This window comes from Mya arenaria, chromosome 3, assembly GCF_026914265.1.
Source record: "Mya arenaria isolate MELC-2E11 chromosome 3, ASM2691426v1".
NCBI lineage: Eukaryota > Metazoa > Mollusca > Bivalvia > Myida > Myidae > Mya > Mya arenaria.
Window position 1 is genome coordinate 64,784,104 of NC_069124.1, and position 27,068 is coordinate 64,811,171.

A 27,068-nucleotide genomic window follows, 5' to 3' on the forward strand; every position below is an offset into this window, starting at 1 on the left:
GATCGTGTTCAGGTATGTGTGGATGCCGTAAAGGGATCGTGTTAAGGTATGTGTGTATACCGTCAAGGGGTCGTGTTAAGGTATGCGTGGATGCCGTAAAGTGATCGGGTTCAAATTCGCGTGCACGCCATAAATGGATGGGGGATGAAAAAAGGTTTGTTGACACTTAAAACATCATATCTTTACACTAACTTTAAGTCAGCAAAGATATGTTGTGCTTCCAAAGACACAAAATTGGTATTTTTGTTTTGTTTCAGAAACCCATTTCTTTCTATTCAAAACCTACACTATTCCAACACCAACCAAGCTTGATATAAATACCGCCGGAGGAATGGACATTAATACTTGATTCGGCAGCAGCAGTAATACTTTCCCTAATATATTGTTTATAACTTTTATTGTCCGAATGCAACGTAAGTAAACAAAGAGTAACAAGTTAGAGTCATAAAATATATGTGTCAGCAGTAATTCCCAAACAATACAGAACAAAGTTTACAATATATCAAACAGACAGCGCAATCAATGCGGTATCAATAAAGTGAATTATGCCTATTGTGATAACGTTTGAATGGAAGCATCTTTTCATTCTGCGAAACATTAATTTTATAGTATGTGAAATACGCAGTAATGAATCAGAGTAGTGATGAAACGATTATCGAATACAATCTATAAATCGTTGCTGACAATGCTATGTCGGCGACAATCGATAGTGGTTGTCCAAAATCGATGTCGCTTATTTAACTTCCGGTAACTACACATTTTTGTTATGCGGTAAAAGTTAAATAAACGTCAATTCTCGTTTATTTCATTTAAACAAGGGAGGTCACTCTCTTACACAAATGCGGTGAATGTTAATACTTTTGCTTAAAAACTAACAAATTCTCCAATATTATAAATTGTTTTTAACTGGGTATATATTTCATAAAAACTCAATTCTCTAGCTCTTTGGTGTTTTGGGTTCGGTCTTCTTGGGATCACGGCTCGATGCACTCTGTTTTTGAAACCATTTTTGGTATCGCTAGTTATTAACAAATGTACAATTTTGGTAAAAGTTTTATGAAATTAAGACATTTGAATGAAATCTTTAATATTACAGGTTATTCAATGTTAAGTTGGTTAACAAATGTTTAAATTTTCTTTTATGTGGATAAAATGCTAAGATAACTTACTTGATGAGGTGTGCATCATTTTGCAATTGATGTGCAATTATTAGCATGTGTTTTATTGGTATGTTTTTTCGTTAAGTCGTTAAAGACAGAAAAGGATTATGGAAATTTACTTACTGTTGCAAAAAGCATGACTATAGCATCACACATTCTGATCACAGGTTAAACAATTTAAATGATCATGATGATACTATGTATAAAGAATGTATTCCTAAATGATATTATGAACTTTCGATTATTGTCCGATAGTAAATCGAAATGCTTGGCTGCTTCGATTCGATTATCGATAGCAAATGGAGTCCGATTTTCAAACACTAAATCAGAGGTAATGGAATCCGTCTCTTTACCGACTACTGAGGCCGTATTCAATATCCATATTCAATAATGTTCTTACACTTGTCCTTAGATCCGCTTCAGTGATTGCATTGAGTCCATTGGCCGGTTTTTTAATTAAAATAAAGTAAATTCTAGGATGGATATTGAATCCAGCCCCTGCTGTTCAGTTTTTAAGATGTACCGTACGGAAAGTATCCATCATTTGCTAGCTGTTTGTGATTTTATCGAGCACTGTTACTCTGCTTTATTTTGTGCTGATAAAATTTAACAGCAAAGTCGTAGTACGCCTTGCTGAGATAAAAGCATTCGCTCTTCTTCACCCTATCTGTCAGCCTAAAAAGCAGTATATAAACATTGTATGTATATAAGTTCTACGTAATGTTTGATTATCATAATCATATCATAAGTTGTACCTTTATTTTTATTACGTTTAAATTGAATAACTACGATAGAGCGACTACGAACGAAAAGAGATAAAACACAATATGAATCATCATTTAAAACAGGATATGAACTAAACTTGATATTTTAGCCAACAGTAACCGTTCCCAAGAAGATTGTTGAAACTGGCTGCAGATCACAGACCTACCTCTGTTTATCACAAAATTGGACCATGAAATACCGCTCTATGGTCTTTCGTATTTTTGCGGGCATATATATGTCTTTGTGACCTTTCACAGGAGCAAGAGCGTACTTCCAGTTCTGAAACAGTATATGAAAGATGATTAACTGATTGAATGTTTCATTTTATATTAACAACTTATCACTAGAGTTGACAACCATAGAATTTTCACATCATATGTTAGTATATATTCGTTCGTGCAAAATGACGAGACTCATGATGGTGGTATGTAACCTTATGGTAAGATGTAAACAAAATATGCTCTTATAAAAATGTAACAATATGCAGTATCCAGCAGTATGGTGAAAGTGGATTTTAGTGCAAATCATTGAATTGGATGATTAAATAGGTAAATAAAATATATCATGACTTGTCACTTTGTCAAAATGCGAAACTTTAACATTGAAAAAACTGAGCGCTGATCATTCTGAAAAGTATAATGTGAGAAAAAAATATGGCGACACAAACATGAATAAATGCAGATGTTGACCTTGATTTAAAACACAAATGCAGCGAAACCCTAAGCGTGTGCGAACTAGATATAAGTAGAATAATAGGAATTGAAGCAGAGGGAACAACGAAGGAAAAACAAAAAAGAAGAAAACCAAAAAAGTTGAGATAAATGAGGATTCTGACATGGCTGAAAAGATATAATGAAACAGTGGAAGCAAATAAACACTGAATTAGAACGATTTGAAAGCAAAATTGAAAAGGCTGTACTAAAGGGTGATGGGACAATAAGAAGCAGCATTAAGGATCTTATGACTGATATAAAGGAAGATCTTTTAAAGTCAGTCTGTTACCAACAGAATTGAGATTCTTGTAGGGAAATTGTTTGAAAAGGAAGAAAGTAGTGAAAAGCTTGCACAAAAAGTTTCGGCGCTTGAAGAACAGCTAGAAAAAAGAATAAAGAAAACACATTCAGAGCGAATAATCAGTTAGATTTCGAACGTGAGAAACATAGAAAATTTGAAAATGAAAGTGAACAATATAGTAGAATAAATAATATAATAATCAGAGGGTTACCAGACACGAATCCTAGGGAGACAGCAGAAGAAACATTTACAAAAGTACGACAATATTTACAGGATAAAGACATTAATGAGCTCAAGGCAAGTGATGTAGACATGGCACATAGACTGCCAAGAAGTCGCAAAACAGGGATGTGATCGTCAAACTAGTTTCAAGATTCAAGAAAATGTGCATTATGCGAAACCGTTGAAATCTTCGGGGCACTGGGGTCTTTTTAAAGGATGACTTGACACAGCTGAACTTGCACGAGCTAATGTGGTTGTAAAAGAAAATAATTGATGAAGTAGGTGAAGCAAGGTTCAGTAGAGGAAAGATTGTCTACAAAAACTCAAATGACCAAGTACATCTTGTCAAGTATGAAGACTATGACCATTGGATCGATTTACCTTGTCCTTTTCATAAATAAGAACAATGTAAACCCCAGTCTGTTTCTTCACCGGCGGAACTTATTATTACAAGTATAGATAACACCTTCACCTGTAAAGTAAAAGGGTAACCTAATACAGTAAATATTTAATCCCTTTGTATGTTTTAAACTGTAGCAATATTGATTGTATTTATATATACATTGACACTTTAATACTTTAAATGCTAAGGGATTTGTAATGATGAACACAATCCTGGTCTTTGTTACTGAATGTTTGTTTACTGTCAATGAAAAAGTAAATGCATTATCGTCGTCTGAAAGTTTTTTTTAAGATTACGAATAGTGTTCTTTCTTTGTTACTATTGAAAAACCAATGTTTATTTACTGCTTTTGAGCAATCCACCCCTTAATACTTATAATAAATATACATAAACTGTTTTTACTGCCATTGTTTTTCCTTTTATAATAAAAGGATAACAGTGATGGATAAAAAATATTTGTAAAAGTATTTTTCATTTTTACACACACTATCCATGTCCTTTTATGCTTGACACTTTCAGGCTTTCAAATAGCAATTTCGGTCAAGCAAGGGTATATATGGATTAGATAAGCGCATTATTACATTGGGTGGAATTGCGCATTTAAATAGTTTAGATAAAGAGTTATACAATATAACATTTATAATGACAAAACAAAAACATTTGTGCATGATGGAATTGCGCATTTAAAACAGTCTAGATAAAGAGTTATAAAATAATTATTCTTAATTTCAAAACAAAATCATTTGTGTATGGTTCATGTTAATTTGTTTTACAAACATATATTTTAGTTTGTCATGTGATATAGGCTTACTCAGTGTATTATTATATTGTACCTTAGTCATAATGCACGTATGTAAATTCTAGATGGATTTGTATAATAAGTAGTTCTCACATACTGAAATTATTGTTAATGTTAATATATACATCGTTCTACTACATTGTATTTATCTTTTGATATCGGCACGATGTTAGGGTTTTCAGTTATCTTTTCCTTTTTGCTTCATGTTGGATAGAATATGTCAACTTAATGAACAAAAGCATATAATGTCATTCCAAAATCATTTTCCCTTTTAGTAATTAGTATATCTTTCTTAACCTAGACTAACTAGCCTTTCCACTATTTTGTTTTACCTCAAGTCAAGTTGTTGTTTCAATGTACTAAATAGCTTTATCCCTAAAGTATTATATACTAAAATGAAACTGACTACGCACTCTTAGATTATACAATTGCATGACAGCTCTGCATTGTTTTCTGTTGTTTTCTGCTGTTATTTTGTTTTAAACAGTCCGACTGCTTTTAATTACAAATCGTTTATACGCATTAGTAAATTTATCTAAAAACTTACAAAACTAATTCGTCAACAAGATCCATTTGTCCACACTTCAAACATGTTATATGTCGTATCATATGTTATGCATACCAGTCTCTTTCACTCTACTTCCCACTACTCTTTATAACACAATGTGGATGTGTTTTGTTTTTTTACACGAAATATTTGGTACTGTCATCACTATAAAAATATGCACATTTAATGTTAAGGGACTAGCAGCTAGAACAAAACGTAATGTTGTCTTAAATTGGTTAATATCTCAAAAATATTTAATATGCTTGTTACAAGAAAAACATTACTCCAATGCTGACAATACATACAAATGGGGGAAATGTGGAACGGTGAACTTTTCTTAAGTGGAGATAGCACAAATAGCAAAGGGGTTGGTATTTTTTTAAATTCTAATTTATCCCATAGTTACATAGATTATAAAGAAATAATAACAGGTCGTTTACAAATGTTATCACTGATGATACGGATTTTTTGAATCATGTAGAAAAACTGCTGGAAAAAATCATATTAAACAGTACTAATAGGTTGGGATTTTAATACAATTCTCGATTTTAAATATGATAAACTAAATGGTTGTCAGAAAACACATATCAAATGTTCACATAAATTAAAACAAATAATGAACGTCTACGATTTAGAAGATAGTTGGCGTGTCTTAAACCCCTACAAGAAAATGTTTACATGGCATTCAAATACAAAGCCACCAATATTCTGTAGATTAGACTATTTCTTGTCATCATCAGAGCTAACAAACATCACTTCAACTTGCGAAATAAAACCTGGTTTTAAATCGGATCATTCAATTGTAACATTAGCCTTAAATGAAGTTCAAGATAACCCCGGACCAGGCTATTTCGAAATCAACAATTCATTATTAACAGATGAAATTTATATACGTAAAATTCGGCAATCAATTATTGAAATTGTAGAATGCAACGGAAATTCGAACCCTAATAAACTCTGGGAGGTTATTAAAGGAAGAATCAGGGACGATTTTACAAAATATTCAGTTTTTAAAAAACCGACCTTCATAGTTCACAAACAGAATGGAAATCTAGAAAAATTAAAAAAAGAAAAAGAAAAATTAAACAAACTTAACGTAGAAAAGATAAAAGGGATATTAATTAGATCAAAAGCCGAATAGATCGAAGGGTTTGAAAAAAATACTAAATATTCTGCAAATTTAGATAAAAAACGATCACAACAAAAAACAATCAACCAGCTAAACATTAATGGCAATCTTGTATCAGATAATAATCTAGTTCTAGCTCATGCAAAATCATTTTATGAATCACTTTATAAGAAGGATGACTATATAGAATATCCAAAAAATACCTCCTTTTTTCAAAATGAGAATAACTGTCTTTCAAATGAAGATCGTAGGCAGGAAGATCTTACTGAATATGAATGTTTTAACGCTTTAAACGCAATAAAAAATAACAAAAGTCCCGGGTCGGATGGTCTGACAGCGGAATTTTATAAAACTTTCTGGAACGAAATAAAAAAAATACTTAGCCAAGTCTTTAAATTATTCATTAGAAGTTTGACAGAATTGCAAAAGCAAAGTATTATCACCCTTCTTCCGAAAAAAGATAAAGATATTACTCAAATAAACAATTGGAGACCAATTTCGCTTCTTAATATAGATATAAAATAGCTTCAAAGTCAATTACCAATAGAGTAAAACCATTATTACAGAAGATTATAAGTTGTGATCAGACAGGTTTTATCAAGGGGAGATATATTGGGGAAAATGTCAGAATTCTTCAAGAAGTAATTGATTTTACAAATGAAAATAATAAAGAAGGTTTGATAATCCTTTCTGATTTTTATAAAGCCTTTGATAGCCTCGATCACAATTTCCTACCTAAATGCCATAAAAAGTTCAATTTCGGCAACGATATAATAAAATGGGTTCAACGATTTTATTCAGATGCCAAAGGTTGTATTACGAATAACGGTTTTTTATCCGAGTTCTTTAATATACGTAAAGGTGTGAGACAAGGATGCCCTCTTTCCCCGTATTTGTTCATTTGTTGCATCGAACTATTGTCTATTGAAATCAGTAAAAATGAAAATATCAAAGATATAAAGGTAAACAATATCGACCTAAAACAAACTCTATTTGTGGATGATGCTAGTTACATTTCAGATGGATAAAAAAATCCTTCGACACTCTTATTAAAATTTTAGATAATTATGGAAGTATATCAGGATAAACTCTAAACAAATCAAAGTGCTCAATTTTAAGGCTAGGATCACTGAAAGATAACAAAACAAGATTCTGTGACAGCAATTTCGTATGTAACATGAACACAGCGCAGGCACTAGGAATTATATTCAGTAACAAAAGTCATAATTGAATTTCAAAGATAAAATGCTGGAATTCGCAGCCTATTTAGAAAAATGGAAAAAATGGAATCTTTTGCTTTTAGAAAAAATAACAGTTCTGAAAACGTTTGCAATTCCAAAATTATTGTACCCATTAACAGTACTAAAACCACCCTCACATACATTTTTAAATGATATTAAACAAAAAATGTTTAAATATTTATGGGACAATAAACCTGATTAAGTTTCAAGAAATCAGATTATACAAAGTTATGAAAATGGAGGTTTAAAATGCTAGACATATTAAAATTCGAATGTGCAATAAAATCAAGTTGGGTTAAACGAATGTTGTTTCAAAAAGATTCAAAATGGGTAAAAATATATGAAAATATGATGGTTAGATTTGGAAAATATTTTATTTTCAAATGTAATCTAGACCCAAATAAAAATGATAGGCTTGAAATACAAAAAAAATCGTGATATAATTAAATCATGGGCAAGTATAACGTTTAGAAAAGAAGTAAATTTTATAGCGAAAGAAATTATTTGGAACAACAGTTACATTAGACAACAAAACGATGACACATTTTTCTATAATAATTAGTACAGCAAAGGTGTACAATACATTGAGCATCTGTATAACTTTCGACAAAAGCAGTTATACAATTTTGAGGATCTACACAGACTATACGATGTTAACCAACATGATTACATGAAATATTACACGCTTTTGAAGTGTATTCCTCAAAATTGGAAATCAAAAGTAAGTAGAATAGGAGTAAGTAGAGTAGAGTAAGTAAAAGTAGAGGAAATGAATTACAATGTATCTACGTTTATTTAAAATAAGGTGACTGAAAATACTAAAATATGCAAGCTGGTTTACAAGGAACTAATTTTAAACCAAAAACCAGTGCAAAATGGAAAAGAAGGAATATGGGAGGCAGAACTAAGCGTAAATGGTCTAAATTGGAAAAACATTTATACCCAATCATACAAACTTTGCATTGATACCAACTTAAGAGCATTTCAGTACAAATTGCTTTTTAGAATACTGCCTGATAATAGTAAACTTTATCGATACAATATTAGTTCTTGCAGTCTTTGTGTTTTTTGTTCAATGTATATAGATTCCAACAAACATATGTTCTGGGAATGCCATTCCACCCAAATATTCTGGAACAAAATAACACGCTTTCTTAAAAGCATATTTTTGGTGTTGATATTTCGACAATAAATTACAGTGAGGTCACTTTTTGTAACTTTAAGTCTTTAAATGGAAATTATGAATATGCAATTAACTTCGTTATACTTCTTGCAAAATACTTTATCTTTAAATCAAAGTGTGAAGGAAGTACGCCTATCTTCGAGGATTTTGTTCCATATTTTTCAAAGAGACTGCAATCTGACAAAGATAATAGCTATGGCCAAAAATAAATTGCATACGTTTATTGGAAGATGGATCCTAGTACTTATCAAGCTTAATTCTTGAATACACCAATGTAAGAAAGCAAATTTCAGCCTCATTGCTTTCTTGCCTTCTTCTATCTAACATTTCTTACTAACACCCCAAAAAACAGAAAAACCCAAATATTTTCTTCATGATTGAATTCGGAACACGACTTTTGTATACTTTATGAATATATATATGTATGATGTACATGTATATTTGAGAAAATAAAATTGATTAAAACAAAATGACAATTAGTCACTGTCAGTGACTAATTGATTTATGATAAATTTAATGTAAAGCAATAAGTCGAAACTAGGAAGTTGTTTTTCTAATACAACATTACATAACACAATGAATGGACATAACATGTTTGGCATGACCATCTGGTAAAAATAATGAATGCAAGGAAAGAATCTGTAGGAGGTAATCATAACAAAAGTTCTTATGTAATGGTTAAAGCAACATTTTTCAATCGTCATAAAAGTACACCTTTTAAAAATCAGCTACCATAAAGGTGTTGGAAAAAATAGACAAACAAATATGAGACTCTTCTATAAAGCGTATTTTATTTTAGGGAAGTTGATTTTATTAATTTTTGAACTGTATTTCAACATTGTATTCGATGCAGCAATTAAATCTATTCAAGGCACGAAATGAAACAAAACACAAAACTGATACCTACCAGATGATCATTGTCAGGTAAAAGATCATTTGGGAATATGTGGTTGCCCCTCTGTTTCATGTTTTGGTCGAATATCTTGAACCATTGCTGCCCTGTTGGAGTCCGCACAGTCACTAAAAGGAAACTCATTCAGAAAGTCGCGTATTTATATAAGAACAACATTGTTTTAGCACCATCAGTTGGTTATGTGATCTTTCGATGGCATTTAAAAGACATAATATTTCACCTGCTTGTCTAATTAAAACCCAAGTTCGAAGGGTGAAATTTTAAGTCACCCTATAAATGTCCAGCAGTCTTGTTGTATAGTATTCTCCAAGCTACGTTAACGATGAGAACACATCAGAACGTATGCATGGTTAACTCAGGTTTGGATATATGTCATATTGGTTATTTGATTTACAATAAATTCTCAAAGAATATCGATAGTTTTTGGCAAACAACAGACAGGACCTGTTTAAAATAAAACGTAACAGTAAGTTTTACGTTTATTCCTTGTACATGCTAGCAGCTGCAAATGTACACTTCTTAGTATAAAGTTTAATAAAGCAACACTGCTATGTCATTTTGCTTTTCTGGACTCTTTCGTTAATGCTTTCAGGTATTATATCATGCTATCAAAGTTATTTTCACTGCAATGAAATTATTAATTTGGATATTTCCACTGCTCATATAGTCATTGGTTCACGTTGTTCTTAAGTAATAATAATATGACACGAAGTAAATTATTAATGAATAAGAACGGGCGGAGTGAGCGCAGCGAAGGAGCCTTTCTTGGTCATTAAGAAATTACGTCAAGTCATTTAACTGACTTAGAATACAACCTCATTTACTGATACATTGACAACGCAAAAACTGATACAGGCTGATCAGCAATTTCATTGGCTTAAAATATAGGTTGTATACTAATAAAAAATAGGTAGGGTTCACCATGCAGAGTGGACTTTATTTGAAATGAAGTTACTATAATGACGTCTCAAGTGTTTATCATTTGCGATTTTTTTATTATTTTTTTTTTCCGTAAATTTCAGCATAAAAGAAGTAGACCATTTATTGGAGGTGAAAATAGTGCTTCCGATTTATATATGTTATCAGCTTGGACAATGAGAGATAAATACTCATATATGTATATCATTTCCGAAAATAAGACGCAGAATATACCAGTAGGGTTCCAATATATATGTTGATGTAAATATAGTGATCTTACCTGGAATATATTTCCCAGTCGTATTATCTAACATAACGGCGTCTGCTTCCTTTAATTCCTCTTCGCATTGTTTAATTGTAATAACGTCATCGTGATATTGCTTTTGCGAAATTTTGTACACGTCTCTAATTTTAATTCGCTCGAGACGATCATCAAAGAAAACCACATTTACTCTTTTTTTGAACTTTTGCATAACATGTCCCGGAGCATAACTGCAGTAGTAGTCAGGATGTGGAGCAATTATATGATCATCCTCCTGAAAATAGTATACAAAAGTTTGTTTTTATACGTCCATTAAAAGTCTATTGATGCATACACGAGTCCCAACCATTATATATTTACATATTGTTCTATAATGCATTGTTTCATTCGCCAATAAATAAATTCAAGAAAATGATATCTCAAGTGTCTGAAGTCTGACCTCAATTTTTCGCTGTTTTCGTTCCTCTTCCGTCAGAATGTTTCTCCGCGGTATGTTTTCGGAGTGACCAGTGCTATCCCTTACCTTCCAAAGTATTGCATCTTCTTTCTGTTTCTTACTTTTTCCCCTACTTACATCCTTACTTTCTTCCTTACTTTCTATCAGCCCAAAATAATACCATCCGTCATCAGACCATCGTGCCAAAACCTCCTGACCTTTACTTAAGTCTAAAATTAAGTAAAGCATTCAGTTAAGTCTCGTTCTTTCACTTTCAAGAAAGACATGGTCAGATCACATACTTTCTTTACTAATATACAAACAACATCTCTGTCATACAGAAATCAAAATTTGATAAGTCATAATAATAGAGTCCATGTCATTTGGTCATTGTTATGCATTGTAAATTATATTGTTACAATGAAACCATAAAACGAATACCATTTCATGGCAATACCTTTTGCTTGTATAATTGATTACTATAACAACATATGACGCATATACCTTTTTCCTCTTCTTCTTCATCTAGGTATTCAGAGACGGGTGTTTGGGACGTAGAACGCGACGAAATAGGCTTCAAAACATACGATACAATATTCTTCGTGTGCTTTTGGGTAAATTTGTGGCTTACCATGACAACACATGCTTAAAACCATTGATTAAGAACTAATGACTATTATAAGGCTCAAATGGTAATATTCTAATATATTAATACGATATGTTCATAAAGCGATAATAAAATGAAATGAATTTATATAACTTAAACTTACACTGTCTTTTGTAATTTTGATTTTATTCATTTGTTCCTTGATCTCTTCAATTTTTTCGACGGTAGCACGAGTGTCTTCTGAAAATTTCCTACTGGTCTCTTGTATTGTCTCTTTTATATCATCACCAAGTGAGGTGATTGCTGTTTTAATGTTCTGAACGTTTGTTTGACATATTTCGCTATCCATTTGTACATCTATTGTCTGCATCTTATTTTCATTTTTGGTTCCAGTTTCTTCGACTGTCTGAGTAGCCTTCTCAATTTTAGTGAGGTCCTCCTGCCGGACTAAACTGAAATTGGTTTGGAATTTTCATTGAAAGGAACGTTCATGTTAAAGTAAATTAAGATATAGTGTGTTCTGTAAGTGTGTATATGGACCGAGGCGTTAGCCGAGGTCCATTTACCTTCGGGGGCTGACTGACCGGTCCTTATAATGCCTTATGGCTCGAAGTGGTGTGTTATACGTCTTATATTATACCGAACACTTTTCATTACAATTAAATATTTTTAAAGCGATTTAAATGTGTTTTATTGAACAAAGCTAATAATGTTTACTTGCGACAAGTTTTCGCCGTTGTGAACCGCACTTACCAATTGTATGACGTTAACGGTCCGTATTACATTTTTGGCGAGGTCCGGACCGGCCAAAAATATAATATGGACCGCTGACGTCATTAAACTGGATTTTCATCAAAATACAGTGATATACGGACCGATCGAGTTTATATATACAAAGAAGGGACAGATTTATTTAAGGTATAATATATTATACTTTACATAAATGTGTCCCTTATATGTACATATAAAGTCGATCAGTCCGTGTATGAGTGTATTTTAATAAAAAAACAACAGTTTTTGGACCTCGCCAAAAATGTAAAATGGACCGCTGACGTACGCAGTCTATACCGTACAGAAGAACCCCTTTGGCTCGAACTTGCTTGGCTCGAATTCCTCGCTGGCATTCCCGCTTGGCTCGAATTATCCGAGGCTCGAGGTATTTTCGCCATTCTCTTGGAGTTCGAGCCAATGGGGTTTTAATGTATTTTATATAAGTATTTTTTTTGTTTATCTGACGTTGTCGTCGTCTTTTTTCTTTCGTTATTTTTTTGTTTTTTTTACTTTTTAGAATCACTAAAACCATCATCGCTGTCATCGTTATCTCTTTTTCCGAAATCATCATCATCATCATCATCATAGTCATCATCATCACTATCATTATTTAAGAAAACCATCGATTATTTTTTTTGGCGCCTGTATTACAATTTGAATACTGTTAAATGATAAAAGACCTAGATTTCTATACGAAACCATCAAAACGTGATGAACATAAGTCGTGCAAATGCCGCTTTCGCGCAAAAAGGTAACCTACCTATAAATGATTTGAATGTAAGTTATTCGAAAAACCAACACGCACACACGCACACGCACACGCGCACACACACGCGCGCACACACACACACACACACACACACACACACACACACACACACACACACACGGCAGATATTTATGCAGCTGCATGTATTAAAGTAATACCTTTCCCGCAGGCAAACGTCCAGTCCGATACCACTAAGTAGTCCAAGGTAGCGGGACTTGCCGATCTTTACCAGCAGTTTGCGCTTCTTCTCCACCTTGCGTATTTCAACAATATTGTGTTTTATTTATTAAAGTATGATTATTTTATGCATTTGTACCTGAATAAAGGTTATCATTTAACGTGTACGGCACCTTTTTGTATATATAGTTATATGGATTACTATAAAGATATAAAAAGCTAACTACGATAATATCTTATAATTTATGGAATCACTTTCAAACTTAAAATCAAAAAGAACATTACTCTTAACCGTAAACGATATATTAACGTTTCTGAGATATTAATTCCCTTCCAACCTTATACACATTCATATAACCTTCCCTTTTTTTCTTAGAACACATTGGTATTTATTTCATTTTTCGCATGTGTAACTCACGTACACGTACATCGATAGCTATAGTCAGCATTGGCATGTGTAACCCAAATACACGTTTATCGATAGTTATAGTCAGTATTGTCATGTTTTACTCACGTACACGTATATCGATAGCTATTGTCAGCGTTGACATGTGTAACTCAAGTACAAGTATATCGATAACTATAGTCAGTATTGACATTAGTAACTCAAGTACACGTTTACCCATAGCTATAGTCAGTATTCACTTGTGTAACTCACGTGTACGTCTAAAGAATCTTATTGTCAGTATTGACATGTGTTACTCAAGTACACGTTTACCGATAGCTATAGTCAGTATTGACATGTGTAACTGAAGTACGCGTTAACCGATAGATATAGTCAGTATTAACATGTGTACCGAAGTACACGTTTATCAATAGCCGTAGTCAGTTTTTACATGTATAACTCAAGTTTATCTATATTCATAGTCAGTATTGACATGTGTAACTCAAGTACATATTTATCGTTAGCTATAGTCAGTCTTGACATGGGTAACTCAAGTATACGTTTACTGATTGCAATAGTAAGTATTTACATGTGTAACTCAAGTCAATGTTTATATAACATAGCCGGCCTAAGAAAACGAACCTGATCGAATTTCCTAGATATTGACGGAATTGGACGAAAACTCCCGAATAAATGCGGAATTAAATACATAATTAACGCGAAAGTTTTGGTTTGAAAAAAGTCATTTTTTATGGCGAGATTGCGTAATATTTGATATTCCTATATATCAGAAGGTTGAAAGATAGACGATTTAGAAGCAAGTATAATCCCATTCATGAAATATACTTTTTTTCTCCTTTAGCGGGGAAATGGCTCAGATGGATAAGCGCTGTAACCTTGCGTACCCGATTCGATTCCGAAAAAATCTTAAAACTGTTAATACATTTTCAGAATGTATTTTTCCAGCTGATACAGAGATTCTATGACGAATTCTTTGGACACAATTCAACAATATCAATATATTCACATGAAATTAAACTACCTAGAGGTATCCTTATCTGTTCATTGACGCTAAATGACTATTGTTTAACAAACAGCATCCGGATTAAGTTTGCAAATCCGGAATTTTTGCACTTATTTTTTTTATTTTTCACCCAATGTTTTTTATTTTTGTATTTTTAAAATGTGTTAGGTAATACTAATAAGAGATATTTTTTGTTTCCTGAAATTTAATTTAGAAATATGTTTTTTTGGCCTTTAAAGTCAACTTTTCCAATGGGAGTCCCATTGGAAAATGGCCTTCCCATTGGAAAAATGGTTTTTCCAATTGGAAAATCAGCCCAACATTTTTTGTTGGAAAATTCTCCCACATTTTCAAAAAAGGAATTAGTGATTAATAACAATCATTATCATTAATGGTTATAATGTTATCTAGAAAAAGTGCGTTTATAGTACTTTTTATCATTTTTTGTAAAAAAAAATCCCGTCGACCATTTTTTCCAATTGGATATTTCCCACAATTCAATATGGGAAAAGTCAGGAAATTGGAAAACTCCAATTGGAACATTGTCCCATTGGAATCTTCCAATTGGTAACATTGGCAATGGGCTTAATCCAATTGGAGGTTCTGGCAATAAATTTTAATGGGAAAAATATTTCAACTTTCCTAAATCTCTTAAAAGAACACCTATTTATTTATTTAGGAATATATTTGAAGTTTTGTTTTATTGTTTACCTTAGCTACAATAATGAGCGATCAGGGATACTTTTTTTATTATTTTGACATTTCTTATGTATCCCTGTAACGCTACAACTCTCTACCATTTAATACTGGGCGAAAGAATTTATAGTAATATTATGCATCGATGTTGAATAATAAGGACAAAGTTGTTTAATATATACCCGACAATGATCTAATCTGGATTTAATTTGTCATAAGCGTCGTTATTTTCACAGAAATATATTCTTGGTCACGAATACCGTTAAACATGTACACAGCCAGTCAGATTTGTCCCAGATTTACAGATATCAGGATACTTCATAAACAATTGACACATGTTAGTGTTTTATGATATCTGATTATGTATTTTGGCATAATGACATAAATAAAGATCTGTTTAATAGTAGGCAATAATGTTATCGTAGAAATTTAAATTTTCAACGCAAATAATTTCAAAATTGTGGCCGCGAGGATTCTCTGCGCAAGGACCGTTTGCTACTTTTTGCTGGGATGGTGGACGTCACGAGTCTGCCATAGTAAAACAAAATCGTCAAAAGACGAGTGTACGGCCATTTAGGTGGACTATTGTTTACCTGTGTCCTGACATTGTATCCATCCAATTCCAAGCTAATACTTCTGTGCTGATATCTTAGCGATAAGATTTAAGCATCTTTTAATGAATTTGAATGCAATAAATCATATCAAAAATTACCTGAAGTATTCTTACTCAACCAGTGACACAAATTCCATTTTTTAAATATCTTTACACTTCCTCAGACGCCATTTATAATCGATTAAGTTGTGGTTACAAACGACTAAGAACTTATTCATTTTTTCAAAGCTATACTCACTTTTACGCTTGAAAATGTTATTTCGGTTGTCAGTACCTTTACACAGAAAATGTACCATTTTCTTGATTTTTAATGAAGATGTAATTAATTGATGGAAATCCATATGAAATGTTTTACCTAAGATAATAGTTTATTTCATACACACTGTTCTGCAGGGGAGCAGGACCTTTCAACCCCATGAGGCTTTTTAACCCTTCTAAAAAAGAACACTTTTCAGTTTTCAACCCTTAGACTTTTAAACCCCTATTTCAAAGACTTTTCAACCCCTACCTGTTTGGACTTTTTAACTCCTATAACAAAGACTTTTCAACCCCTAGTTGAAATTATTTTAATAACCATATTAAAGACTTTTTAACTCCTAAACCAAAGACTTTCCAACCCCTATTATTTGGTTTTGAGCTGGTCCAAGCTAAACACCATTAAAAATGCTGCAAGGCATTTTAGAATGTTAACATGCATCATGTGCCAATGCCTTCCTCAAACAGTAATACTAGTGTATGTTTTAGAAAAAAATATCGAACTGTACAAACATGTAAGGCTGGTGAATTTTGCATTACAAAATAAACGCTATTGGTAATTAATGCCATGTTGTCACTTTACTACATACCCGGTAGTAGTATATAAGCCAGTCATCCTACAAGATAGCAGTGAAGCAAAATACACATATGATGATTACTTGTAAATCATCTTGTATATGTGGAAAAAATGAACTTGTTATCTAGCTGATTGTAAAAACACTTTGTCATTCTTAAAGGGACTCGTACCTCATTGGCACCAAATAATCATTTTCCAGGTAATGTGTCTGAAATAATTAGTTAACTCTTTGATACTGAAATTGCAGAACAAAATACAATGAAAGTATGAAAATAAAGTCTTGTTTTAATCAGGGGTGAACCTACGCTTTTTACGTCATTGACAAATAAATAGCATAACCACTCAGCAAAAGGGACTCATACATAATTTATGGATATTTTGATCATGCATACCTTGGAAGCAACACCTTTTATTTCGTATTTAAAACAAATTTGCTAAAGAACCACATTTTACAAACTACGAGCTATAACTTATACAATAAACTCATACCTGGTTTGATGTAGAAATGAGGCACCCAAAATGCCAACAAGTACATATATGCATGCATAAATATTGAAGCAATGGTTAACATCGTCGCTTAAGTATATGCCTCACGCATCAAAATTAATTTTGCAATTGCACTAGTGGCCAGAAGGAGGGGGGGGGGGGGTGACCCCCCCCCCAACCACAACGTACAGATGTCGTCCAAGTTAACTTTTCGTTTCGAGGCAGGGGATACAGGGTAATCCAGAAGAACTGGAAAAAAGGTTGTGAAATTGCGTAAATTTGTTTATTTTTTGTTTAGTGACACTGTTATTCAAAATCAATACATACACATATATAACAAACATCAATTGTGACTGATAAACCTTTAACGTCATACTAAATAATGCATTTATTGAAAATATTTATTACTGATAACAAGATTGTAACCGTGTTTTTAATAGCAGAAAGCGCAAAAAATATTAAATGATTGGTAAATGCTAAAAGATTTATTGTGGTCTACTATAGTCTCATAAGGTAGAAATACCGTGTGTAATGCTCATTTCTTTCAAATTTAACTCGATATCCTTCATAAGAACCATTGTTTTCGACATTTATTCATTCTTTTAGGAATATTGAAACAACATTATTAATTGTGGTAAACCTTATCTGGCAGTACTTAAGAGTGCATCTTTGACTTTATTACTCGAGTGAATGCACCTTCAAACCGGTTTAACACCAACATGTCACAGTAATCAATACCATCTGTGTTAAGATGTCGGGAATGTGTTAGACGAATGATTTTGTTTTATGGAGCTTTGAAGAGCGATGAATGGCACTAAAGTGGTGCCAAATGGATATCTCAAACACCCATTGGTAAGTCATTTATTTTTTTCCATTTAATTTTTTGTCTTGATTTTTGAATATATAAACAGTCAATAAGTACTTAAAGTAGGACATCTCGTAAAGAACGTTCACTTGAAACAGTCCTCTTCTTATCCACACTTCGACAGGGAGTGCTACTCTGCCTAAATAGCCGTCAACGAGTATTTTAAGAAATATCAAAATAATAAAAAATGGTGTCCCAGTGGTTGCACCAGTCAATTGTAACCATGCCCCCCCCCCCCCATAGTCCACCTAAATGACCGTCAATGGGTCTTTGACGATTTTAAGACTATGGCAGTTACAGGGATACACATGAAATGTCAAAATAATAAAAAAAGTATCCCTAATCGCTTATTATTGTAGCTCCCCCCCCCCCCCAGTCTAAATTTAAGACGTGTAATACATTCTTCCAATCCTTACTGGTTGACGGTACATTTCCTAACAGGGCACAAATCCTGAACACCGGCTAAAACACGCGTTTGTTTACCGTGATCGATTACTTCGATGATCTAGATCAATACAGAGGCTTGCCTTGGTCACACTTGCGAAGTTTCATCTTGTTTTGTTTTTATTTATTATAGCATACTTTTTAATTATAATTGTATGACCATGTATTTTCGCTTTTCAACTTTGTACCTGAATAAAGGTTATCATTTAACGTGTACGGCACCTTTTTGTATATATAGTTATATGGATTACTATAAAGATATAAAAAGCTAACTACGATAATATCTTATAATTTATGGAATCACTTTCAAACTTAAAATCAAAAAGAACATTACTCTTAACCGTAAACGATATATTAACGTTTCCTGAGATATTAATTCCCTTCCAACCTTATACACATTCATATAACCTTCCCTTTTTTTCTTAGAACACATTGGTATTTATTTCATTTTTCGCATGTGTAACTCACGTACACGTACATCGATAGCTATAGTCAGCATTGGCATGTGTAACCCAAATACACTTTATCGATAGTTATAGTCAGTATTGTCATGTTTTACTCACGTACACGTATATCGATAGCTATTGTCAGCGTTGACATGTGTAACTCAAGTACAAGTATATCGATAACTATAGTCAGTATTGACATTAGTAACTCAAGTACACGTTTACCCATAGCTATAGTCAGTATTCACTTGTGTAACTCACGTGTACGTCTAAAGAATCTTATTGTCAGTATTGACATGTGTTACTCAAGTACACGTTTACCGATAGCTATAGTCAGTATTGACATGTGTAACTGAAGTACGCGTTAACCGATAGATATAGTCAGTATTAACATGTGTACCGAAGTACACGTTTATCAATAGCCGTAGTCAGTTTTTACATGTATAACTCAAGTTTATCTATATTCATAGTCAGTATTGACATGTGTAACTCAAGTACATATTTATCGTTAGCTATAGTCAGTCTTGACATGGGTAACTCAAGTATACGTTTACTGATTGCAATAGTAAGTATTTACATTGTACTCACGTACACGTACATCGATAGCTATAGTCAGCATTGGCATGTGAACCCAAATACACGTTTATCGATAGTTATAGTCAGTATTGTCATGTTTTACTCACGTACACGTATATCGATAGCTATTTGTCAGCGTTGACATGTAACTCAAGTACAAGTATATCGATAACTATAGTCGTATTACATTAGTAACTCAAGTACACGTTTACCCATAGCTATAGTCAGTATTCACTGTGTAACTCCGTGTACGTCTAAAGAATCTTATTGTCAGTATTGACATGTGTACTCAAGTAACACGTTTACCGATAGCTATAGTCAGTATTGACATGTGTAACTGAATACGGCGTTAACCGAATAATAGTCAGTATTAACATGTTACCGAAGTACACGTTTATCATACCGAGTCAGTTTTTACATGTATAACTCAATTTTTTATATTCTAGTCAGTATTGACATGTGTAACTCAAGTAACATATTTATCGTTAGCTATAGTCAGTCTTGACATGGTAACTCAAGTATCGTTTACTGATTGCAATAGTAAGTATTTACATGTTACTCAAGTCAATTTATATAACATAGCCGGCCTAAGAAAACGAACTGATCGAATTTCCTAGATATTGACGGAATTGGACGAAAACTCCCGAATAAATGCGGAATTAAATCACATAATTAACGCGAAAGTTTTGTTTGAAAAAGTCATTTTTTATGGCGAGATTGCGTAATATTTGATATTCCTATATATCAGAAGGTTGAAAGATAGACGATTTAGAAGTAGTATAATCCCATTCTGAATTATACTTTTTTTCTCATTTAGCGGGGAAATGGCTCAGATGGATAAGCGCTGTAACCTTGCGTACCCGATTCGATTCCGAAAAAATCTTAAAACTGTTAATACATTTTCAGAATGTATTTTTCCAGCTGATACAGAGATTCTATGACGAATTCTTTGGACACAATTCAACAATATCAATATATTCACATGAAATTAAACTACCTAGAGGTATCCTTATCTGTTCATTGACGCTAAATGACTATTGTTTAACAAACAGCATCCGGATTAAGTTTGAAATCCGGGATTTTTGCAAACTTATTTTTTTATTTTTTTCACCCAATGTTTTTTATTTTTGTATTTTAAAATGTGTTAGTGTAATACTAATAAGAGATATTTTTTGTTTCCTGAAATTTAATTTAGAAATATGTTTTTTTGGCATTTAAAGTCAACTTTTCAATGGGAGTCCCATTGGAAAATGGCCTTCCCATTGGAAAAATGGTTTTTTCCATTGGAAAATCAGCCCAACATTTTTTGTTGGAAATTCTCCCACATTTTCAAAAAGGAATTAGTGATTAATACAATCATTATCATTAATGGTTGTAATGTTATCTAGAAAAAGTGCGTTTATAGTACTTTTTTATCATTTTTTGGTAAAAAAAAATCCCGTCGACCATTTTTTTTCCAATTGGATATTTCCCACATATTCAATATGGGAAAAGTCCGGAAATTGGAAAACTCCAATTGGAACATTGCCCATTGGAATCTTCCAATTGGTAACATTGGCAATGGGCTTAATCCAATTGGAAGGTTCTGGCAATAAATTTTAATGGGAAAATATTTCAACTTTCCTAAATCTCTTAAAAGAACACCTATTTATTTATTTAGGAATATATTTGAAGTTTTGTTTTTATTGTTTTACCTTAGCTACAATAATGAGCGATCAGGGATACTTTTTTTATATTATTTGACATTTCTTATGTATCCCTGTAACACGTAGTCTAAAATAATAAGTGTTTATACGGGATTCCTTCCAATCCCTACGTCTAAACGGGAATGTGCAAAAAACGGGGGTGTTTTAAAATAATATTGAAATTGTTTTAAGTGAAGTATTTTATGGTTGAAATTGAACATAAAGAGTTAAATTCATATTTTACCATGTAAGTGAAATGTTATTTTGCACTAAACAAGCATTTAATGCATTAAAACATTTGTTTACCTTTCCAATAAAACGAAAGTTGACAGACACAAATACAATTATGCGAAGGGGAACAACTCGATACAATCGTAATAACTCGGCCTCCTCCGACAAAGCTTCGAGATAGACCTTGTTTATACACTCGTAACACTCGGCCATGTCCGAAATGTTCCGAGCGATTTAAACTGTGCCCTGAAGCCTTGCAGGTGCCCTTCATGTATATATCGTTTATGTTTTGACAGAATGAAAATAAGAAAAGCCGTCAAACTCATAATTATAAGTTTGGATAGTTTTTGTGTGCGTACGGAACTAATATAAAATAACATTATCTGGTAATATTTCTTGTTTTATATATTTTTATAGATGCTATATGCTTTAAAAACCCGGATCCTTGATCGGAACAACTACCCACTTTTGATACTAAACAATTTGTACGTGAAGGATTTGCCATATCAAAATCCAAAAAAAAAATCCGTCAACGTACAATTATTTGGACTACCCGTAACGCTACAACTCTCTACCATTTAATACTGGGCGAAAGAATTTATAGTAATATTATGCATCGATGTTGAATATAAGGACAAAGTTGTTTAATATATACCCGACAATGATCTAATCTGGATTTAATTTGTCAATAAGCGTCGTTATTTTCACAGAATATAATTCTTGGTCACGAATACCGTTAAACATGTACACAGCCAGACAGATTTGTCCCAGATTTACAGATTATCAGGATACTTCATAAACAATTGACACCTGTTAGTGTTTTTATGATATCTGATTATGTATTTTGGCATAATGACATAAATAAAGATCTGTTTAATAGTAGGCAATATGTTATCGTAGAAATTTAAATTTTCAACGCAAATATTTTCAAAATTGTGGCCGCGAGGATTCTCTGCGCAAGGACCGTTCGCTACTTTTTGCTGGGATGGTGGACGTCACGAGTCTGCCATAGTAAAACAAAATCGTCCAAAAGACGAGTGTACGGCCATTTAGGTGGACTATTGTTTTACCTGTGTCCTGACATTTGTATCCATCCAATTCCAAGCTAATACTTCTGTGCTGATATCTTAGCGATAAGATTTAAGCATCTTTTAATGAATTTGAATGCAATAAAATCATAATCAAAAATTACTGAAGTATTCTTACTCAACCAGTGACACAATATCCATTTTTTAAATATCTTTACACTAGTTTTCATCTCTCAGACGCCATTTATAATCGTTTAAGTTGTGTTACAACGACTAAGAACTTATTCATTTTTCAAAGCTATACTCCTTTTTACGCTTGAAAATGTTATTTCGGTTGTCATACCTTAAACAGAAAATTACCATTTTCTGATTTTTTGTTTCATTCGCCAATAAATAAATTCAAGAAATGATATCTCAAGTGTCTGAAGTCTGACCTCAATTTTTCGCTGTTTTCGTTCCTCTTCCGTCAGAATGTTTCTCCGCGGTATGTTTTCGGAGTGACCAGTGCTATCCCTTACCTTCCAAAGTATTGCATCTTCTTTCTGTTTCTTACTTTTTCCCCTACTTACATCCTTACTTTCTTCCTTACTTTCTATCAGCCCAAAATAATACCATCCGTCATCAGACCATCGTGCCAAAACCTCCTGACCTTTACTTAAGTCTAAAATTAAGTAAAGCATTCAGTTAAGTCTCGTTCTTTCACTTTCAAGAAAGACATGGTCAGATCACATACTTTCTTTACTAATATACAAACAACATCTCTGTCATACAGAAATCAAAATTTGATAAGTCATAATAATAGAGTCCATGTCATTTGGTCATTGGTTATGCATTGTAAATTATATTGTTACAATGAAACCATAAAACGAATACCATTTCATGGCAATACATTTTGCTTGTATAATTGATTAAGCGAACAACATACGACGTACATACCTCCTTCTTCTCCCTTTTCTTCTTCTTCTTCTTCTCCTTTCGATTTGCGATTAGAGACGGGTGTTGGGGACGGAGCAGGCGATGGAATAGGCTGTAAAACGTACGGTGACAATATTCTTCGAGTTCTTATGGGTATATGTGTGGCTTACCATGCCAATATATGCTTACACCCATTAATAAAGAACGAATGACTTCTATGAGGCTCAACTGGTAATATTCAAATTATCAATACGATATGTTTATAAAGCGATGATAAAATGAAATGGTTTTATATAACTTAAACTTCACTTACACTGTCTTTTGTAATTTTGATTTTATTCATGTGTTCCTTAAGCTCGTCAATTTTGTCGGCGGTAGTACGAGTTCCTTCTGAAATCTTCCTACTGGTCTCTTGTATTGCCTCTTTTATTTCCTCTCCAACTAATGTGATTGTTGTGTTTATGTTTTCAACGTTTGTTTGACATGTTTTGCTATCCATTTGTGCACCTATTATTTGCATCTTATTTTCATTTTTGGTTCCAGTTTCTTCGACTGTCTGAGTAGCCTTCTCAATTTTAGTGAGGTCCTCCTGCCGGACTAAACTGAAATTGGTTTGGAATTTTCATTGAAAGGAACGTTCATGTTAAAGTAAATTAAGATATAGTGTGTTCTGTAAGTGTGTATATGGACCGAGGCGTTAGCCGAGGTCCATTTACCTTCGGGGGCTGACTGACCGGTCCTTATAATGCCTTATGGCTCGAAGTGGTGTGTTATACGTCTTATATTATACCGAACACTTTTCATTACAATTAAATATTTTTAAAGCGATTTAAATGTGTTTTATTGAACAAAGCTAATAATGTTTACTTGCGACAAGTTTTCGCCGTTGTGAACCGCACTTACCAATTGTATGACGTCAACGGTCCGTATTACATTTTTGGCGAGGTCCGGACCGGCCAAAAATATAATATGGACCGCTGACGTCATTAAACTGGATTTTCATCAAAATACAGTGATATACGGACCGATCGAGTTTATATATACAAAGAAGGGACAGATTTATTTAAGGTATAATATATTATACTTTACATAAATGTGTCCCTTATATGTACATATAAAGTCGATCAGTCCGTGTATGAGTGTATTTTAATAAAAAAAAAACAGTTTTTGGACCTCGCCAAAAATGTAAAATGGACCGCTGACGTACGCAGTCTATACCGTACAGAAGAACCCCTTTGGCTCGAACTTGCTTGGCTCGAATTCCTCGCTGGCATTCCCGCTTGGCTCGAATTATCCGAGGCTCGAGGTATTTTCGCCATTCTCTTGGAGTTCGAGCCAATGGGGTTTTACGGTATTTTATATAAGTATTTTTTTTTGTTTATCTGACGTTGTCGTCGTCTTTTTTCTTTCGTTATTTTTTTGTTTTTTTTTACTTTTTAGAATCACTAAAACCATCATCGCTGTCATCGTTATCTCTTTTTCCGAAATCATCATCATCATCATCATAGTCATCATCATCACTATCATTATTTAAGAAAACCATCGATTATTTTTTTTGGCGCCTGTATTACAATTTGAATACTGTTAAATGATAAAAGACCTAGATTTCTATACGAAACCATCAAAACGTGATGAACATAAGTCGTGCAAATGCCGCTTTCGCGCAAAAAGGTAACCTACCTATAAATGATTTGAATGTAAGTTATTCTAAAAACCAACACGCACACACGCACACGCACACGCACACGCGCACACACACGCACACACACACACACACACGGCAGATATTTATGCAGCTGCATGTATTAAAGTAATACCTTTCCCGCAGGCAAACGTCCAGTCCGATACCACTAAGTAGTCCAAGGTAGCGGGACTTGCCGATCTTTACCAGCAGTTTGCGCTTCTTCTCCACCTTGCGTATTTCAACAATATTGTGTTTTATTTATTAAAGTATGATTATTTTATGCATTTGTACCTGAATAAAGGTTATCATTTAACGTGTACGGCACCTTTTTGTATATATAGTTATATGGATTACTATAAAGATATAAAAAGCTAACTACGATAATATCTTATAATTTATGGAATCACTTTCAAACTTAAAATCAAAAAGAACATTACTCTTAACCGTAAACGATATATTAACGTTTCTGAGATATTAATTCCCTTCCAACCTTATACACATTCATATAACCTTCCCTGTATTTCTTAGAACACATTGGTATTTATTTCATTTTTCGCATGTGTAACTCACGTACACGTACATCGATAGCTATAGTCAGCATTGGCATGTGTAACCCAAATACACGTTTATCGATAGTTATAGTCAGTATTGTCATGTTTTACTCACGTACACGTATATCGATAGCTATTGTCAGCGTTGACATGTGTAACTCAAGTACAAGTATATCGATAACTATAGTCAGTATTGACATTAGTAACTCAAGTACACGTTTACCCATAGCTATAGTCAGTATTCACTTGTGTAACTCACGTGTACGTCTAAAGAATCTTATTGTCAGTATTGACATGTGTTACTCAAGTACACGTTTACCGATAGCTATAGTCAGTATTGACATGTGTAACTGAAGTACGCGTTAACCGATAGATATAGTCAGTATTAACATGTGTACCGAAGTACACGTTTATCAATAGCCGTAGTCAGTTTTTACATGTATAACTCAAGTTTATCTATATTCATAGTCAGTATTGACATGTGTAACTCAAGTACATATTTATCGTTAGCTATAGTCAGTCTTGACATGGGTAACTCAAGTATACGTTTACTGATTGCAATAGTAAGTATTTACATGTGTAACTCACGTACACGTACATCGATAGCTATAGTCAGCATTGGCATGTGCAACCCAAATACACGTTTATCGATAGTTATAGTCAGTATTGTCATGTTTTACTCACGTACACGTATATCGATAGCTATTGTCAGCGTTGACATGTGTAACTCAAGTACAAGTATATCGATAACTATAGTCAGTATTGACATTAGTAACTCAAGTACACGTTTACCCATAGCTATAGTCAGTATTCACTTGTGTAACTCACGTGTACGTCTAAAGAATCTTATTGTCAGTATTGACATGTGTTACTCAAGTACACGTTTACCGATAGCTATAGTCAGTATTGACATGTGTAACTGAAGTACGCGTTAACCGATAGATATAGTCAGTATTAACATGTGTACCGAAGTACACGTTTATCAATAGCCGTAGTCAGTTTTTACATGTATAACTCAATTTTTCTATATTCATAGTCAGTATTGACATGTGTAACTCAAGTACATATTTATCGTTAGCTATAGTCAGTCTTGACATGGGTAACTCAAGTATACGTTTACTGATTGCAATAGTAAGTATTTACATGTGTAACTCAAGTCAATGTTTATATAACATAGCCGGCCTAAGAAAACGAACCTGATCGAATTTCCTAGATATTGACGGAATTGGACGAAAACTCCCGAATAAATGCGGAATTAAATACATAATTAACGCGAAAGTTTTGGTTTGAA

General features: G+C 33.1%; 1 protein-coding gene across 1 annotated transcript in view; it reads right to left on the minus strand.

Moving 5' to 3' along the window:
• Positions 1-406: 406 nt before the first annotated feature.
• The window catches only part of LOC128226198 (uncharacterized), a 53,538-nt gene continuing 26,876 nt past the window's right edge, over positions 407-27,068 (minus strand). Inside the window, exons 4-15 of the mRNA XM_052936090.1 lie at positions 25,360-25,454; positions 23,856-24,144; positions 23,564-23,654; positions 23,062-23,288; positions 13,298-13,392; positions 11,763-12,051; positions 11,497-11,566; positions 10,996-11,222; positions 10,575-10,830; positions 9,371-9,483; positions 2,092-2,204; positions 407-1,835 (exon numbers count right to left, since the gene is read on the minus strand). Of these exons, the coding sequence (XP_052792050.1) occupies positions 1,724-1,835; positions 2,092-2,204; positions 9,371-9,483; positions 10,575-10,830; positions 10,996-11,222; positions 11,497-11,566; positions 11,763-12,051; positions 13,298-13,392; positions 23,062-23,288; positions 23,564-23,654; positions 23,856-24,144; positions 25,360-25,454 (1,977 nt within the window). The 3' untranslated portion in view covers positions 407-1,723. The remainder of the gene's footprint in view (positions 1,836-2,091; positions 2,205-9,370; positions 9,484-10,574; positions 10,831-10,995; positions 11,223-11,496; positions 11,567-11,762; positions 12,052-13,297; positions 13,393-23,061; positions 23,289-23,563; positions 23,655-23,855; positions 24,145-25,359; positions 25,455-27,068) is intronic.